At 39.4% G+C, this 18665-nt stretch overlaps 1 protein-coding gene across 3 annotated transcripts in view; it reads left to right on the top strand.

The window, feature by feature from the left end:
* Nucleotides 1-18665, top strand: part of PICALM (phosphatidylinositol binding clathrin assembly protein) — a 63500-nt gene that overhangs the window by 25631 nt on the left and 19204 nt on the right. For all 3 annotated transcript variants that reach the window (XM_042862469.1, XM_042862468.1, XM_042862470.1), the window contains exons 2-12: nucleotides 714-856; nucleotides 3404-3479; nucleotides 4652-4754; nucleotides 6287-6380; nucleotides 6893-7004; nucleotides 8240-8346; nucleotides 9370-9411; nucleotides 10105-10190; nucleotides 11396-11519; nucleotides 11852-11988; nucleotides 14975-15075. In XM_042862469.1, the coding sequence (XP_042718403.1) occupies nucleotides 714-856; nucleotides 3404-3479; nucleotides 4652-4754; nucleotides 6287-6380; nucleotides 6893-7004; nucleotides 8240-8346; nucleotides 9370-9411; nucleotides 10105-10190; nucleotides 11396-11519; nucleotides 11852-11988; nucleotides 14975-15075 (1125 nt within the window). The remainder of the gene's footprint in view (nucleotides 1-713; nucleotides 857-3403; nucleotides 3480-4651; nucleotides 4755-6286; nucleotides 6381-6892; nucleotides 7005-8239; nucleotides 8347-9369; nucleotides 9412-10104; nucleotides 10191-11395; nucleotides 11520-11851; nucleotides 11989-14974; nucleotides 15076-18665) is intronic.

Genomic DNA, 18665 nt, shown 5'->3' on the forward strand with positions numbered 1-18665 from the left:
TATTTAAACAACCATCTCAGGATTCAGTAGATCTTGTTTGCCAGAAATTCATGCAGAACAAAAAACTGGATAGCTTTGTTTCAGCTACCCAGCCTTGGTTGTTTTGCTTTGCTTCTAGCCGTGTTTCTAGTTGCAGCCAATTTAGTTTTAGGTAAATGAATCTGTCAGCCTCTGCACTGTAGCTAGAGGCTCATTCTTAATCTTTTGCTCTGCTGCTCTTTTGGAGGTGTTGATTGCGTTGTATCAAGGCTGAGTGATCTTTCAGTTTTAGTCACGTTGAACCACTGGCTGGAGGGGTTCATTGGTCCATTGAAAAGCCAGAAATGGGAGGTTTCATGTGTTATGATTAATTCCAGTCTTCCAGCAAGACTTCATTAAATAGTAACAAGTAAGAACTCTATTGCTCTTTAAAGAGTTAGATAACTTGAAGCTGGGAGTTATTAGTCAGAGGTAGCATAGATTATTCTGGTGCTTCTGTTCCAGGACCTTGTAAGGCAACTGCAGAAACAATTAAGGACCTGAGATCTTGGCAGTGAGAAGAGTCATATTTGTGTTAATGAGGTTCTAGTTGACTGCTTTTCAGATATTTTTTTTCTTGGAAAGACATTCAGTTTTCATAGAAAATATTACTTTATGAAGTTAACACGGTGTTTTTTGTATTTCACTGATTTTCTTTCTTATAACTTACAGAATTTTTTATTATTGCATTGCAGATTTAATCCAGTGCACAAATGAGATGAATGTGAACATCCCACAGCTGGCAGACAGTTTGTTTGAAAGAACTACCAACAGTAGCTGGGTGGTGGTCTTCAAATCTCTCATCACAACCCATCATCTAATGGTGTATGGAAATGAGGTAATGCAGAAAATATTATGTCTGAGAATGGTTAAAGCACTTTGTTTCCATAAATGTCAGCTAAATCCTTTCAGTAATTATTTATTGTCTGGAAGAGGAGCTATGAGATGTGGTTTAGTGCTTGTGGTAGCAATGATAATGGGAGGATGGTTGAACTGGTTGATTTTGAATGGTTGATTTTGTAGGTCCTTTCCAACCTTGTGATCCTATGATTATTTTTGCCAAAAATTGCATGAACATGGGCAGAGTATTATGTTTTTCTACTTCAAAGTTCGTAGTGCTTGAATCAAAACTGTGTGTTGAGAGCTGGAGGTACCTTTTCCTTGGCAGTGTTGTTTTAATTACTGAAAATTCAAGGTAACTGATTGTGACCATCACCACTCAGCCTTCTGCAGCAAAGGCAGAATGCGTGCCTGTGGCTTTGAGTGTGGACAGACCAGTAACATTGCATACTGTAGCACAATTAAATGAGTAAAACACCAATTCAAAACAAAAAGCAATAAGCTTGTTTTGCTTCACAATTTGAGTTCTTGTGGGGCCTTACTTCTCACAATGCCAAGCACGGCGGCTGCTTGGATTTCCCACATCTCAAAAAAATAACTTATCAGGCTTTATGAGAAACACTGTAAGCATTGGTTGGTATTGCAAACAGTATAGCATAGTGTATATGAAGTTGGGAATTAAGGGGTAGCTTTAAGAATTTACAAGCACTACTTTGTAGTGAAGACCAAATAATATTCTGCTCTGCTCTTGAGGCCCCATCTGGAGTACAGTGTGCAGGTCTGGAGCCCCCAGTATAAGAAAGACAGAACAGTTGGAGAGGGTCCAGAGGAGGGCCGCAAAGATGATCAGGGGGCTGGAGCAGCTCCCCTACAAAGACAGGCTGAGGGAGCTGGAGAAAAGAAGGCTGTGGGGTGACCTCATTGCAGCCTTTCAGTACCCCAAGGGAGCCTACAAACAGGAGGGGAATCAACTCTTTGAAAGGGTTGATAACTGCAGGATGACGGGAAATGGTTTTAAGTTGAGGGAGGGAAGATTTAGGTTGGATGTCAGGGGGAAGTTCTTTACTGTGAGAGAGGTGCTGGAACAGCTGCCCAGAGAGGTTGTGGATGCCCCGTCCCTGGAGGTATTCAAGGTTGGATGGGGCCCTGGACGGCCTGCTCTGGTATTAAATGTGGAGGTTGGTGGCCCTGTGTGTGGCAGGGGGGTTGGAGATTCATGATCCTTGAGGTCCCTTCCAACCCTGGCCATTCTGTGGTTCTGTAAAGTACTTAGATACATGTATGTATGCCCACTCAGAGGTTTCTCTTGCAGATTGGCTGCAGAGTTTCTGGTCTTGGTGAAATGCACTGAATCTGTCCTTTGAAGCTAAGTTAGCCACAAGAGGGCAAACTTCTCATGTTGACATTAAGCATCATTGCTGGGCTAATTGGCTCTTTCCAAAATAATCTCTGACATTCTCCTCTGTTTGCTTTTGGAGTCTAAAGTTTCATGCTGATGCCAATACAATTCACAGTAAGTTAAGGTGCCATTGTCTGAAGTACTTGCCATGTGAAAAATAAAACTGCCAAATAAACTTTGATTGCCAAACGTATTGCAAAAGTAACGATGCTGAGTGCTTCTTGAAAAGAAACTTTGCAGCTAGAAATAGCACTTGGACAGTAAATATGGAAATTAAGTTTCATGATTGGGGATGAAAGTCCAGTGGAGAGTTAAAGATATCTAGAAGATCATAAAGAATCCACAAAGTGCTCTATAAGAAACTGGGAAGCATTTGATCTTCCACCTTTCATTTATGTCCTTTGTCAGAGTACCGAGTGCGTTAGTCTTCTCTAGTCTTTTTTCTGTTTATGCTAATGAAAATAATTTAGGACACACTATATTAATCAGAATTATTTTTCTTCTGTCAAAATGTTATCGTGAATGGTCGTCTGGTTTATATTTGTAGCCATGCTCTAGAGAGTGCTTCATAAGACAAAATAATTTTTCCTACTGACTTAAATCTGCTGCCAGCAACCTGAAAGGTCTTTTAAAAGATGTCACATCATTCATTTTATGAAACAGTTCAGAACTACGTTGAACTAATTTGAGGTATGCTAAGCATGGTGCTGTGATGTTAATGCTTTGTATGGATTCTTACGTTTATTTAATGCTTAGTCCATAAGCAGGTGGACGTATGTCACCTGATTTTGATGCTTAAGCTAAGTAGTATTTAACCATGTGCTGAGTGAAATTACATGATATTGAAATAAACTTTCAAAAAGGAAACTGGTGAAATAATTGTGGGCATGTTAATATATTTGGTGGGGAATTTTTTTTTTTTTTTTTTGTTTTTTTAGAAGCTTCTGATACATCATTCTGGCTTAAATGAAGTCTTTCAGGCTTAGTATTACAGTTAACTGAGTTTTTGTGATAGTTTGCATACTTGAAATAAATGGTAAAGCCTGAAGGCTGAATTTCATGCATTGCACCATGAAGCTTCTGTTATTACCTCAGTTCCAACCTGGGGTCTGTGTGGTAAAATTTCCAATTGTTCTTTTCATTCAGCGCTTTATCCAGTATCTGGCGTCCAGAAACACGTTGTTTAATTTGAGCAACTTCCTAGACAAAAGTGGATTGCAAGGTAAGGTATCGTTTTTGTTAAGCAGCAGCAGTGCAGTAGTGTGCTGGCAAATACAACTCAGTAATTTTGATGGAACTTGGCCCTGGAGAAGTAATTATTGTGTGTTTTAGCTCAGACTGCTTTTCTTAATTTAGAGTGCTGCTATATAGAAGTTATGTGCTGGAGGAATTTGCTTTGGAAATCTTTTCTAAAAAAGACTTCCTTAGTTGCACAAATCCAAGATGGTATTCCTGATTTCTGAAAACAGTTCTCTGTTTGAAGGGCATATTGTGATCATTAAATCTCAATGTGTTGCAGTTGCATGCAGTGTATGAGTGAGGTACGCAAACAAAACAAATGTATTTCAAAATTGTTCACAGTGTCCTACTCATCTTTGAGACTAATTCTGTAGGTAATAAGGTTTTACTTCATTCAGTTCTACTACAGTTCAGTGCAGTTCTGATGATGCATGTCATTGCCTGTCTATTTTTCTTCCTCCTGCATTGCTTTTTGTACAGCTTGTTACAATTTTTCTATGGGTGTTCTAAAACAGGTGTACTGGGTGGTTGCCTGGGGACAGCAGCCTTTTCAGTGGCAGCCCAAGGTCTGCTAAATTGAATAATTTTATTGATTTACATGCTGAATACAATGACATGCACTGCTGTTGGTAACATAGGCAAGCTAACCATATAAATCCAGGCAAAAATAGAATGATGCTGCCTTTGGTGTCCTGCACTTTGAGAGTAAGTGAATTGAGGGAACTGGGCTTGTTTAGCTTGGAGAAGAGGCGGCTCTGGGGAGACCTTGTTGTGGTCTTGCAGTTACTTGAAGAGAGAGTATAAGCCTAACGGGGGGGGGGAATGGCTGTTTACATGGGTGTATAGTGATAGAACAAGGGGGAATGGTTTTAAGCTGAGACAGGGGAGGTTTAGGTTAGATATTAGGAGGCAGCTTTTCAATCAGAGGGTGGTGATGCACTGGAACAGGCTGCCCAAGGAGGCTATGGATGCCCCATCCCTGGAGGCATTCAAGGCCAGGCTGGATGTGGCTCTGCGCAGCCTGGTGTAGGGGCTGGTGACCCTGCCTATGGCATTGGGGTTGAAACTAGATGATCATTGTGGTTCTTTTCAACCCAGGCCATTTATGACTGATAAGCAATAGGCTTCTGAAACATCTTTTTAACTGTTTTTTAGGCTATGACATGTCAACATTTATCAGGCGGTATAGCAGGTACCTGAATGAAAAGGCAGTTTCCTACAGACAGGTGGCTTTTGACTTCACAAAAGTAAAAAGAGGGTAAGAACTGATCTTATTTTTTACTTACCTTGAGGTTTTTTTTGTTATCCTTTTGTAATTGAAGTGGGAAACATCAGTTTTGGTTACATGTCAGTGCTGTGTGCTTAGGAAGATATTAGCGAAGTTATCTAGCAGCATCTGGTTTTCTCACTTATGTGTGTCCCAGGACACACAAAAGAGCAGAATATTTTACTTGGTCAGTACTGAGTGCCATGAAGAGAAACTAGTCTCTTGAGACCAGGTACACATTTTGTGTAAAATCACAGTGCAGAGCACCAGTAACCAGGTAACATGTGTGCTGCTGATTGGGAAATGTCCTTCATCACAAGTGCCAGAGAAAGTGTACTGGTGATGGCTGAAAATCTTTCTATCCTTGTTCATTCTCTGTGCACAGTGGCTTTTAAAGTTTAAAACTGTAATGATAATCCCCATATTCCTGTTAATCTTTTTGCGTTCAGCAGTGATGGAAGTCCCAATGACACAAAACTTAGTCTTTCCCACACACCAAGTCTGTGTGTGGCCTGGTGGCTACAGGTGCAGTAGATGCGCTAGATACAGCAGAGATGCACAGTTCATTTGGAATCAGTTTTTAAGCCTACAGCAGTGTGTGCCTGAGGGTTCTTCCAGGAACAGCACAAACTGCTTTGGGGCAGCAGTCTGTTGGTCCACACCTCAGCTTTTGTCAGGGCTCTGCACACGTGCCCTGTCACACGAGGCTTATTGCCGTTGCTGTTGGCTGTCAGGAGGGAGAATACTGCTGGAGGACAAAGCTGAAAACAGCCAGCTCCCTGCTGCCTTCCAGCTTGGAGAGCAGCCATGGCCTTTTCTGTGCAGATGCACTGGAGACTTGCACTTCCAGGAAACATTTGGTTTGCTCTATGCATGCAGATGAACTATAAGGCTGCCTGGTTTGTCTTACAGCAGTTGTTTGTTGTCACTGAGGTGCTTTAATCTCTTCCTTGGTTGCTGCTTTTTAAAATATTTTTAATAGTCTTTCAATGCATTTTTTAAATGCCTAGCAAAATAAGTCTAGTCTGGTCAATTAATAAATGACCAGATATTGATAGTTTGCCATTAAAAGCAAGTCTCTTGTAGTCTTCGTAATTCTTTTGGAAAAGCTTGAAATCACAGTATCTTGTTTTTCTTTCTCTTTGCTTTCAGTTGAAAATGATCTAGGCTGACATGAAATAATAACCAAGTGATTAGAAAAAGCATAGATAAAAACAAACTTCAGAAAAAAACCTTTCATTGTATTTGCTGTTTTTTTTTACTGGATGTATCATAACTGAGATTTCTTAAATACCACTTTCATTCCCTCAGAGTAATTTGTCTTGGAGTCATGTTTTGTCCAAAAACTGTGGCTCTTGTAACACTGCAGTTATTGTATTGTCTAGACAGCATTCTTAAACATCAAATACCTGCTTTGTATGACCACTCAAATTTAAGCATTTTCACTGACCTGCTTTATTTTCTGTATTTCTCAGTAATTGCCTGCAAAATCCTCTTGAACTCTCTTTTGTTTTGCTCAACAGGGCTGATGGAGTAATGAGAACAATGAGCACAGAAAAACTCCTAAAAACTGTACCAATTATACAGAACCAAATGGATGCACTTCTTGACTTCAATGTAAGTTTAGCAATGTGTAGAACAGATGCAATATGTTTGATTTGTAAAAAAGGAAATGCTGTAAAATGTGCTAAGGTTCAAGGTCTTGAACTTGCCTCAGTGTTCTTCTTGTGCGTCTGTGTTTCGTGTAGAGCCTGAAAAGCAAAATGCATTTTGTTCATAGATCTCAAGAAAGCAGGAAAAAAATGATGCTCAGTGCAAGAAAATCCTTTGTCTTAAATAAGTGTTATTAATCACATGCATTATGTAATGCTTGTTTGTACATGTGAAGGTCGATTATTTCTTCTGTGTCTTTTTCACTACATTAGTTAACATTAATATTAGTTAACAAAAGCAGTTGCCAAAAGGATGGAGCTTTTCTGCTGAGAAATGCTTTGTTGATTTACTCTTCTGCTTATCTTCTATTACTGGCCGATGAGAGCATGATTTTGGATAGAGTACTCAAGTTCAACTCTAAGTTTTCCAATGAGGGATTGATTCAGTCAAATTAACTTTTTTTCTGATCTTCCTAGGTCAATAGCAATGAACTTACAAATGGTGTAATTAATGCTGCCTTCATGCTTCTCTTCAAAGATGCCATTAGACTGTTTGCGGCATATAACGAAGGGATTATTAACCTCCTGGGTAAATAAAACTGCTTTCTGCAATGCCTAATTTTGGGGAGGGAGCTCAGCAAACCATTGCAAATATCTGCTCTTTTTAAAAGAAATTGAAATAACATTATTGTAAAATACTGAAATACTACATATTTCCCCAAGTCAATGTGTTATATACAGGGATCAGTAAGTTTCTGAAAGCAAAGTCAATTTGAGATATTTTTTTTGCAAGGCTGCTTTCTTTGTCTCATTCTGATTGGCAAAAACGATCAATGACTTTTCTTGAAGAAACATGATCCTATTTTGTTTGTTTCTAAATGCAGTAGGTTATCATCAGTTACAAACTTGCAGTCACAGTATTACTGATTGCTTGGCTTTTGAAGCTTTAGCATTGGTTGTTTGTAATGATCTGTTGGCTTATGTTTCTGGAGAGCGTCATGTATTTAGGGGGAATTGATTTCCCACTTCAAATTCTTCCAGTTGCATGCACTGGAGATACAAGGGAGCCTGTCTAGGAATAATTCAGTTCACTATAGTGTGCTCGCTTGCTTGTTGTTGAATTCCGTGACTGAATCTAACTATCTGATTGCTGTCACACTGCTTGCAGAATGGGAAGTAAAACCCAGAATTAGCCAATGAAGGGTAGTCAAACTTCCAGTCTTGAGTCACAGACTGGTTCTTTTCTCTTAGTAATAAGAACTTGCATACAGTTGCTTTCATTCATGTTTTGACTGAAGCTCAATATAGAAACAAGCCTGAAAGCACTATTTCAGGAAGGCAGGGTGGAACCCTCCACTTCCAGCACCAGTATTTTGCAATCTGTTGCATGCCACTGTTGTAGACAGTGCTATAAAAAAAAAGGCATCAGTCTTACAGAAAATACCAACATCTTGCCTGATAGCTGGCTGCTGGTATAAAGTAGACTTGTGATTGTCATACCACAAAATTGCCTCTTTTTTCCCACAAGAAAGGGAACCTATTCTTAGACCTGACTATCCTCTTCAGGGTACTTATGAATGTGGGAGATCTAGTACCTGCCAGGTAAGGTGGAACTGCATGCTGATGATCATTAGTTCATGTTCAGTGGAGCTTTTGTCATTTGGTGTGAGTTAGGCATAGCGACTTCTGCAGTTAACATGGCAAAACGAATCTGCAGGCATTTTGTGTTTGCCTCATTTTGTATGCTTCTACTTTGAAATATGCACAGGAACACTGCAGGCTGTGTGATTCCTTATTTAATGTGTGTGCTCTTCCTGCTTTTAGAAAAGTACTTTGATATGAAAAAGAACCAGTGCAAAGAAGGCCTTGATATATACAAGAAGTTCCTCACTAGAATGACACGGATTTCAGAGTTCCTCAAAGTTGCAGAGGTAAACCACGTTCAGCCAAACTCTACCCTCTGTTTGACAGAGCTGAATTTTTCATAAACCAAATATTGCTTCCTTTCAGCTGAATTTCATTCCTGTCATCTGTCTTTGTCCTTGTGATTAGATCATTTGAGGACTGTGTTGGAAAACCTGGCTGCAAAGGACTTGTAGATTTGCACATTCCTCTTAAGTAAAAGATAAAACAGGATTTTAAAATGTCCTTCATTTCTTAATGTTGGTAGTAGTCTTTAATCTATTACTTTCTATATACTCTAGTTTGCAATCCATGATTCTGTTGAGTTTTAAATAAGTTTAACAAATAAGAAACAGTGATGAGTAAGTGTGTTTCAGTTATCTCTTGTAGTTATTTAACTCATAGACCGAAAAATCAGTTACCTTGTAAAATTTTTTTTTTATGTCATCTGCTGCATTCTGAAGTGTTGTTGAATTAAGAAATCTCTCATTTCTGATGTACTTCTGCTGTTGCTTTTCTTTACTGTTCCTAATTTTTCAGGAGGTAAGCTGCAAAGCTTTACATTTGTCCTTTCAGTTGGTAAGAGTATGAATCTGCTACTGTAAGAGTTTGTACATCCTGCTGCAGACTGTTGTTTGATGTACACTTTAGAAGGACAGCAATAGCTTTTAAGGAAAGCTTCTTCTAATAGCTTTGAAGGTGCTCTATTTTAGCAATTACATCTCTGTATCAGTAGATCTGAGAACTTACCCTGTAATTCATGGGACAGGCAAGGTCTCCAGCCTTACAATTCCGGAATACTCGATTCTCATTCAGCTTTGTTTCCAGGTTGTGTGTAAAAAGTCTCCAATGCACATACTTTGAATGTGTGTACATTAAGCAAAAGACCATCCTAATTACAACCAACAGTTACAGAATTCAGTTTATCGAGGTTTAAACTGTGTATGGAGTTAGGCTTTTTATTTGACTGCATTTTAATGTTCTTTGCTTTTTGAGCATCACTGCCTTCACTAAATGCAAACAGGTTCTAAAGCTTATTTGTTTTATTACAGCAAGTTGGAATTGACAGAGGAGACATACCAGATCTTTCCCAGGTAGATAAACCTATCATGTATTGTCATTACATGTCAGTTTTGATATTGCATAATCAGAAAGACTTGGCATTATAGCATTCACTTACGCTTTCCTCTGTATGTTGTCACCAAGTTATTTCAGAGTTTGATTAAATCCAACTCCTGTCAGAGCCTGGCTTTCATTTCCAATGATGCTATTGTAAAATGTTAGGGGCCACTTATTTCATACTCTAATTGAGTTTTGTGACAGTGTAATTTCCATCGTGCTTGAAAACACAATTTGTCTTTGTAAGTTCACATAATGAAGCTTTTACATGATGTTATAAAGGTACGGTTTTTACCAAGCTTCCTTTGGCTGCAAGCCTATAGAAATCATTTCTGAAGGTTTGCAGAACGTGCACAAAGAGAAGGACTTCAGGTACAATTTCCTTAGTCTCTAGAAATACTGGCTACTTCTGATGTTTGCTGTTTCCTAGCTGTTAATTTTAACGTCTCTTGACATATTTCAGTATTTGTGAGTCATTTTACACAGAGCAAAGCAGTGATGAGACAACCTCAGGTTATATTTAAAGTAATTAAGTATCTATTGGATGCCAAGATGTGACATAAGTATTTAGAGTTGTACTAGTCCTTACAACTGTATTCTCTGGAAGTCTTAACTACTGACATGCTTTACCTTAGGGTTTTTTTTTCCTGTCTTTTCCCTTTTCATAGGCACCAAGTAGCCTTCTGGATGCTTTGGAGCAACACTTAGCTTCTCTAGAAGGAAAGAAAATCAAAGATTCTACAGCTGCAAGCAGGTGCTTATGTTCTTATCCTTTACAATTAAAGAAAAAATTGAAGCCAATGTTAAATTCATTATTTTGAGATTAGATTATAAAAATAAAGTTTGCGTAGGTTTTGTTGAAGTGAAGGTTGCATTTGTAACAATAGAAGAGGGAGTTACATGTCTTGCTGAGTACTTCAGGCAATTTCCTCCAGATCAACAGAAATAGAATCTGAAGAGCTGCAAAGGTTTGCTGTAGAATCCCTCATTCAGTAGTTCAGCTTCTCACATCTAATCTTGAACTTCTGAAGAGAAGCAGTTTTTTTAATTTACTGCCCATAAATCTTCATTTTCTGTTAATAATTAGACTTCTGCAAGATAAGCAGCATTTATCTGTCAGTGTCCTTAGACTCTTCCATCTCAATTGTAATCCTTTGTCAGAAGCAAGAAAATGTTTCCAGAAGTCCTTAAATTAAAAATGGTTGCTTAAAGTAATTGGAGATTAAGGCATTCACTGGTTTGCAAATGCTTGCTAAAACACCAGTACAATCTAGAGAAATCCTCTAGGCAAATAACTTCATTATGTTCAAATAAAAGCAGCTTAGTACTGGGGGATGAAGGGGGAAGTCATGCTAAATTAGATAGCATTTCTTTATTGCATGCCCAGACAATAACACAGCCATATTTTACATGTTCTTTTGCACTGGTTTGCTGGCATTGGTGAGGTTACTGTATTTTAGAAGTGAAGTATTTGAATTAGTCTTTTTTGCACATTCTTAAGCTTGGTGATAGACGCCTTTCTCTGTGATATATTGGTTGCACTGACAGTTCTTTTAACTAAATCTATTAAGTTGGTCAACAGTTTGAATTTGGGTCTATGTTGTCAGAAATCCTTGTGAATCAGCACAATGCATGTTTACTCTTCTCCTGTTAGCCTAAAATAAAAACTTCAGGCATCAATTTCTGTGATGGAGTTCGAAGGGGAAAATTAAGAGATTGAAACCCAAAGCTCAGCATACAAGAGTGAATGGTATCTCTTCGTGGTATTTTTGTTCTGCGCTTCATGTAGCACATCTGAGGAAAGCTTATTGCTTTGTGTTGTGTGGTGACATAACCAGTCCTTCAAAGAATTCAAAAGGAGACTGAGCAGGAGGGTGGATGCAGGCAAAGTGTTCTTCACATGTTGCTATCACGTGTCACCTATTAACAGCCTGATTTACTCTCATCCAATTACTTTAGGGCTACCACCCTTTCCAATGCAGTTTCTTCCCTTGCAAGCACTGGCCTGTCTCTCACGAAAGTTGATGAAAGGGAAAAACAAGCTGCATTAGAGGAAGAACAGGCTCGCTTGAAAGCTTTAAAGGTAGGCATCAGAAATTTTTAACTCAGAACACTTTTTCTGTGCTCTTATTGATAGTTTTATTAAGGCTCTTGTAGGAGCAGAGCAAAAAGCCAGAGTTATACAGAGTATGTGCTATTGTCAAAGTGCTGGAGGTGAAATCATATGTACATACGCCGTGCAACTTGTGAAGGGTTTGTGGTGGCAGTGTCTCCAGTAATTACCTTGTTTAACAAACATACTTTACCGTGGGAAATAATTAAAAATAAATATTTAACTTTTGTTTTACTTGCTTCCAAACTGATATACACAAATGTTGTTTCTGGATTTCTTATGCCAGCTCACTTTTCCAACAGGAGCAACGTCTAAAAGAACTGGCAAAGAAACCTCATACCTCTTTAACAACCGCAGCTTCTCCTGTGTCAACTGCAGCAGGAAGCATAATGACTACACCAGCCATTGATATTTTTTCTACTCCTAGCTCTTCAAACAGGTATGTTTCAATACTGTTGCTTCACTGTGAGTTGGGGTGCAACCGGAATATTTCAATTTCTGCAGAGGGTACATTGGAGGAGGTTGTTTGGGTGTGGAGTTCATTAGGAATGTGAAAAGAAATTATCTGTGTGAGGTGGGTAGGAAAATACCCTATTGCTGTTGGGGGGGGGAAAAAAGCAGTGTAGTGTGTCTTCATCTTCTGTTTGCAGAATGGTTTCTGATGAACTGCTTACAGGCCTTGTAGCTGTTGATAGGCTAGCCAGGCAGCTGGGACTGGAAAAATGCACATGCCGTGCCCCTGAAGAACCTTACAGGCTCATTCATGAGAAGTCGAATTTTCAGTAGGGAGGTCTTAATAATTCATGTAAGGTCAAATTCTGTATGGGAAGGTCTTAATAATGCAGAACTCAGTGTTGCGTTTCTAGGTATTTAAAAGTTGAGTGGTAAGAAATATTCTGGTAGACTTTCAGTTGAAGGAGAGCCTGAAAACAGGGTTGGAAGGAAAAGAAGCAGGTTCTGCAGTATTGAGTTGTATCTGGAACATTTGTCTGCAGGAACTTGCAGGGACAGTGTAAGAGTACGTACTGCGCACTGATCCTGACTGTTGACTAGCAGGAACAGCACGCATAAAGGTGTGAGCTCCATTCTATAAATACTTGTCAAATGAGATGGTAGCAGAGAGCACAGCGCTTCCGTGAGTTCAAGAGAAGGAAATGGCTCTCCAGAGGTGTATTTTGTTTTGGATTTGATCATAGAATCACAAAATGTCTTGGATTGAAAGGAGTCTTAAGACTATCCAGCTCCAATCCTGTGCTGCTGTGGACAGGGTTGCCACCCAGCAGAACCCCATCTCCCCTGGCCTTGAACACCTCCAGCATATCCAGTTTCTTCTTTGGGCAACTTGTACCAATGCCACGCCACCCTCTCTATGAAATTTTTTTTCCTAATCTAATCTGTCTCCCCTATTTTTGTTTGAAGTCATTCCCCTTGTCCTGTCATTATGGGACCACTTAAATAGGCAGTTTCCTTCCTGTTCTTAAGCTCCCTTCAAGTACTGGAAGGCCACAAGGAGGCTTTCCTGGAGCATTCTCTTCTTCAGCATGGACAAACCCAGGTCCCTCAGCCTTTCTCTATGAGAGAGGTGCTCCAGCCCTCTGCTATTTTTGTGGCCGTCTGGACTTTCTCCAGCAGCTCCTCATCTTTCTTGCACTGGCAGCCCTAGATCTGGATGCAGTACTTCAGGTGGGTCCTCATGAGAGTGGAGCAGGGAGGCCAGTCACCTCCCTCATCCTTCTGGCCACCCTTCTTTTGATGCAGCCCAGCAGGTTGGCCTTTGGGACTGCAAGCGCACACTGCTGACTCATGGATCGTAATCCTAAAGGGAGGTTGCTTATTTCCTAAAGGAAATCATGCAAGAATCCACTTATCATCTTTCACTTCTTGCTGTTGTTTAAAAGTAGTCAGTACTTGTACAGCCATCTTTCCCCACTAGAAAACTACTGTAGGAAGTTACTTTACATCTTTAATGAAGAAAATAGCTGAATCATGTGTAAGGAGTTAGAGAATCTGTCAGTGTTGATAATTGAAAAGCTGCTTTGAAATTTGTTTAAATAGTTTAGAGACTGAAATATCTGAAGTAGCAGTATGCACTGAACTACAAACTTTGAATGCCTGATCTTCCTTCTTACAAGGTCTGAAACAAAAACATCTGATTAAGGCTTCTTCAAATGGCTAGAAATGCTTCATGCTGAAGACAAGAGCATTTTCTTTTGAAGAACAAATGCTAGTTTGTCTTTGTTTAAATTCAGTTGCTGGCAGTATTACTGCAATGAGCAAAGAACAGATTGTACAGCAGAAGCTGTACACGAAGTGGATTTGTTGGATTGCAAGTTCAGTTGCTTGCTACTGGATGGAATGCCTCTGATTAATCCTTATTGTTAACTTGAGCAATCTTTACTTGAAAATTGTTTTGACTCTTCATATTACAAAGCTGTGCTGAGCAGAGCTGCTTCTTAATAGGGGCAGTGGTAGCAAAATATGATTTCTTGATCTCTACTGGAATGAAATAATAAACTGAATCACACAATCAGTTGAGTCAGCAAGAGGATAGGCAGAAATCTGGGGTGTCTCTTCTAGTCTTTAATCTCTGTTCCAGTCTGTTTTCAAACAATCCTTGGATGCCCTGATGCTTCAGCATCTGTCCATAGCCATATGTGCCAGTCCTGGTTTATTTATCACTGTGCTGGGAAGTTCTTGGAGAACACCAATGCTTCAGTTTTGTTTATTTAACAAGAGAAATCTGGGGTATGAAAAGGACTCTTTGCTAAATGTTTTATCATCCCTGTTACTCTTGAAGTCATTGCAACAGCTGTATTTAAGACTTCACTCTTAATCTTCATATGTTCTTGGATCTCAGTTTAGTTGTGAGTAGACCAGTAGGTACGTGTGAACTAGCTTTACTTTGCAGGGCTGATGTTGCTACAGCAGTTGGCCAAGTGTTTCAAGTGTGCAATGTCTTGTTTTCCCCAGAGGTCTTTAATATCTCACAAGTGTAAGCCAGTTTTTCATTTCTGAGCAGCTGATAGTGGACAGGTCTTGTTATGTTTAGATGTAACACTTTGTTGTAACCCATTAAAGTGAGTTCCACAGTGCATGGAGCTTCATGAGGTTCCTCTAAAAGCTGCTGCAGATCATTTGATCTTGAGATGTTTTAGCCCTGTTAGACTATGGGGAAGATGGGAAAGCTGGTCATAATTTAGACATCTTGATTCAGTCATTTGGTGTAACACAGCTTTCTGTATTTACCCTTTCTTGTAAAACATAATGTGCAATTCAGCAAATTTCATTATTTTGGTTTAGTTGCATCAACTTTTATAACTTCTAGTTGGTTACAAAGCTTTCTTTATTGTTGACAGCTGCTAGCATTTGCCTTGCTTTGAGAACCGTGATGCAGTTCAAACGCTTGTATTGATTTGTCTTTGTAGCACTTCAAAGCTGCCAAATGATCTGCTTGATTTGCAGCCAACTTTTCATCCTTCTGTACATCCTATATCTGCTGCTCCACAAGTAGGAAGTACCTGGGGAGGTAAGAATTTTGACTTGAAGTTTTCAGTTACTGTGCCTGTATTGCTGTGAAATGTGTGCCCAGACAGTGAGCTGTTTGTTCCACAAAAACTTGTGAAGAGAATTTGCAGAGACAAGTTAAGAATGGGTTAGAAGAATAGAGAACAAGTCAGATCTGAGTACAGATTACGATATAGAAGCATGTGGTTATTACAAACAATCTTGATTTGAGATGTGCCTTTAGTCATTGACCAGCAGAGTCATCCTCATAACTGCTGCCTTCAGGGACCGTGTAGCAAGCTACAGAAAATTAGCTGTGAGAATCCTTTTGTGTGAAGATGTCTGTCAGATACTGAACTCCACTGCATACTAATGCTGAATGTGGAATTTCTCAAGTCACTATTTCATGTAGACTGAAGTTAAATCAATTTTGCAAAATTTCCAGTTATAATAGGTAAGAATTTGGATGAGACCTGAAAAGAAGCAATTGAAACAAACGTGTTTGGAAAGCATGGCAGTCCAGATCCAGGTTTCAAAACCAAAACAAGCACCTCTGAAATACAGCAGGGAATTTGTATTTAACTACAAAAAGAAAGATATGATGAATGAGCTGTTAGATGGTCTTACTGATATGAGCACACCCTTAAATCTAGAAGGCAAGGCAAGTCTCAGAAGTCATGATGCTATTGTAAATTAGTTAGAGCACTTGCCATTCATCTCTTTTCTGCTTTGCAGAGTCCCAGCATACTTTTGGTACAGGTAACAGGTACTGGTTGCTCGCACTGTTGGTTATACTGAATGAAAGTTTAAAAACCTTGCATAAAGCTTTCTTCTTCATAAATGGTGCTTAGTGTCAAATTTTATTGTCTTATCTGGAAATAGTTGCATAATAACTGCTTAATGTTGCTGAAAAATGGCAGTTGCTGCTTCAGAAAGCTTCATAAGCATTGGAATAATACTCTTCTGCAGTTTCACTTTCCTTTATGAGCTTTTCTTAAGTCTTCCCAGTTACCTAAGTGAAGTTTGTGACACGCAGTGTATGTTTTCTTCTTTCCTGTTTACTTCTGGTGTGTACTTGGTGTCCTGTGTATCTTCTCCTACTGGTTTGTAGGGAAATAATTCTGGTTGATGGAAACGATAGTAATGTATGCAGTACCTTCCAGGGAAAAGAAAAAATTGACTTGTCCTTCCATTTTGCTGAGCAGAGCATCTTTGGAGAAAGGTGCAATGGGGAACACATCAAGTTACGCATACAGATTTTGATGCCTGTTAGGCTTAGAGTTCAGACACTGTGAAAATGTTTTGGCTCATCTTGTTTGCTTTCGGGAATATCTTCTGCTTCAGCTTGTTCTATTTATCTGATTATCTCATGGGTGAGAGATGGAAGGGGAGGTTGTCGTCCTCATGATGGTCATATCACAACCAAGTGGTGTTAAGTTTTACCACTTTTTTGTATTAAGAACCTGAAATTGAGCCTGGAGGTCCTTGTTTGTTCAGTGTTTTGTTATTTCTGGTAAGAGTCTTCTGTAATAATCGTTGGTGTATCTGCTTCCTCATGACGTTTCTAAATACTTCTAAGATTAACTCCTTTAACTGAAGATTTCAGGCTGTCTGCTGAAGCTGTAAGTTAAAATTCTGGGATCACCATTTCCTTATTAATTTTCATTAAAAAAACAAATCTGTGGAGCTTTGCAGACACGAACACTCACTTCACGTAAGTGAGGTAGATAAGAAGTGCTTTCCACATTTTACAGATGAAGAAATCTGAGCAGTTAACTGACTTGCATGGAGTCATGTGGCAAATCAGTGGCAGAGCCAAGAATGGAACCTGAGCTGTTTCCAGTCCTGTGCTCTAACCACTGCACAGCATCGCTCCCCTAGGTAATTTTATGAGATGATGATGTTTGTATTTGGTGTATTCAGGGACTTTGAGAAGAGTATCGAATCAGGTACAAATTGACTTGCAGTGAACAAGAATGACAAGAATGACACACCCAGGAGGGGAGTAAACTCTTCAAAAGGGCTGACAACAGCAGGACTAGGGGAAATGGATCCAAGTTGAAGGAGGGAAGATTTAGGTTGGATGTTAGGGGGAAGTTCTTTACTAGGAGAGTGGTTAGGCCCTGGAACGGGCTGCCCAGGGAGGTTGTGGATGCCCCGTCCTTGGACGTGTTTAAGGCCAGGTTGGACGGGGTCCTGGGCAACCTGATCTGAATGTGTATGTTTGGTGGCCCTGCTAGGCAGGGGGCTTGGAACTACATGATCCTTGGGGTCCCTTCCAACCCGGGTGATTCTGTGATTCTGTGACTGCTGATGAGATTTACTCAGCATCCTTTAGGTATGTGATAAAAGGATAAACTGTGTGATGAACCCAATTTATTTGGGTTGCTGCCTTTCACTGCTATCTGGCAAAAACCCTAATGAGGTTAGAAATTCCTAGAATGTGAGTTCTGTTATTGCATGTTTTTGGTTTCTTTTCTCTAAACTGTAAGGGATGCCACAGAAAAATGTTAGTCATTCCTCTCTCTCAGGTAAGTTGCTATGAGCTGGATGGATGGAAGGTAGAAGTCTGCAAAATTCCAATAACTTTCTTGAATGCACCTGAGTTACTAATGCCTGAAGATCACCTGAAGGTGCAGTGATTCCACGGTCACAAGCAGACACCGTGTGTATTCAGAGATGAAACAGGGCTTTAGAAACAGTTCAGTGTTGCTGTCAGGAGAGACAGCAATTGAATTTTCAATTTTTTTTTTTTAATGATGTGAATTATCCAAACCAATTAATTATCAGTTATCTCTGTCACAGGCATTGGCAGATTTTCAGATGTAAACATGCTGGTTTAGAACTGGGGTGAGACAGGCCAGCAAAAAGAGTTAGAGAGAAGATGACATTTCTGAGAGAATTCTGCTCAAGTTTTATTCAATTTCTTTACTAGTCAAAACACAAAGCAACATGCATCTGTTGACATTTGGGAACAGAGGGTGGTAATTAATACTTACCCTGCTTTGTACAAGTTTAAATAATTCCAGTAGACAGTAGTTTCATACAAGAATAGTAATGTGGAAAACAAACAAAAAAGGCTAAGAAGAATAAAGGAAGCCTTTATAAGAGCTGTTACTGAGATGGTTTGAGGACCATCCCAGCTGTTTGATCTGCTGTTTGCCAGTGATCAGAACTTGAGAAGCAGAGCAGATGTACCAGTGTGGAAAAAATCAGTTTATCCTACCTGATTGTTGTTTTTTTTCTTCCAATTGTAAGAAGAACCAATAGAATGAGAGGAATGTGAAGCAGCAACAGCAAGCAAGCAGGAGTTGATTAAAGGATAGTGCTGTGTTTTATTGTCAGATCAGTTTGTTCTGTGCATTCTGAAGTGGCATTCATAGTAGACAGAGGATACATACCTGCAGCAGGGACTCATTTCAGGTGCCTGGCTGTTTGACATGTCCACAACATGTTAGGTGGTAATGTTATTGCCTAAGGCATACAAAAGCTAGTAGGTTTTTGTATTGCTGCTGTTTATTACAAATGGAACATTAATTAGGGTGCTTATTCTCTACTCACTGTTGGTTACTCTGTTTTTTGTAACTGTATAATTAAAAAAAATAGTAATAA

This window comes from Lagopus leucura, unplaced genomic scaffold (genome assembly GCF_019238085.1).
Source record: "Lagopus leucura isolate 7727_CA_CO unplaced genomic scaffold, USGS_WTPT01 Super-Scaffold_702, whole genome shotgun sequence".
NCBI classification, from domain to species: Eukaryota; Metazoa; Chordata; class Aves; order Galliformes; family Phasianidae; genus Lagopus; species Lagopus leucura.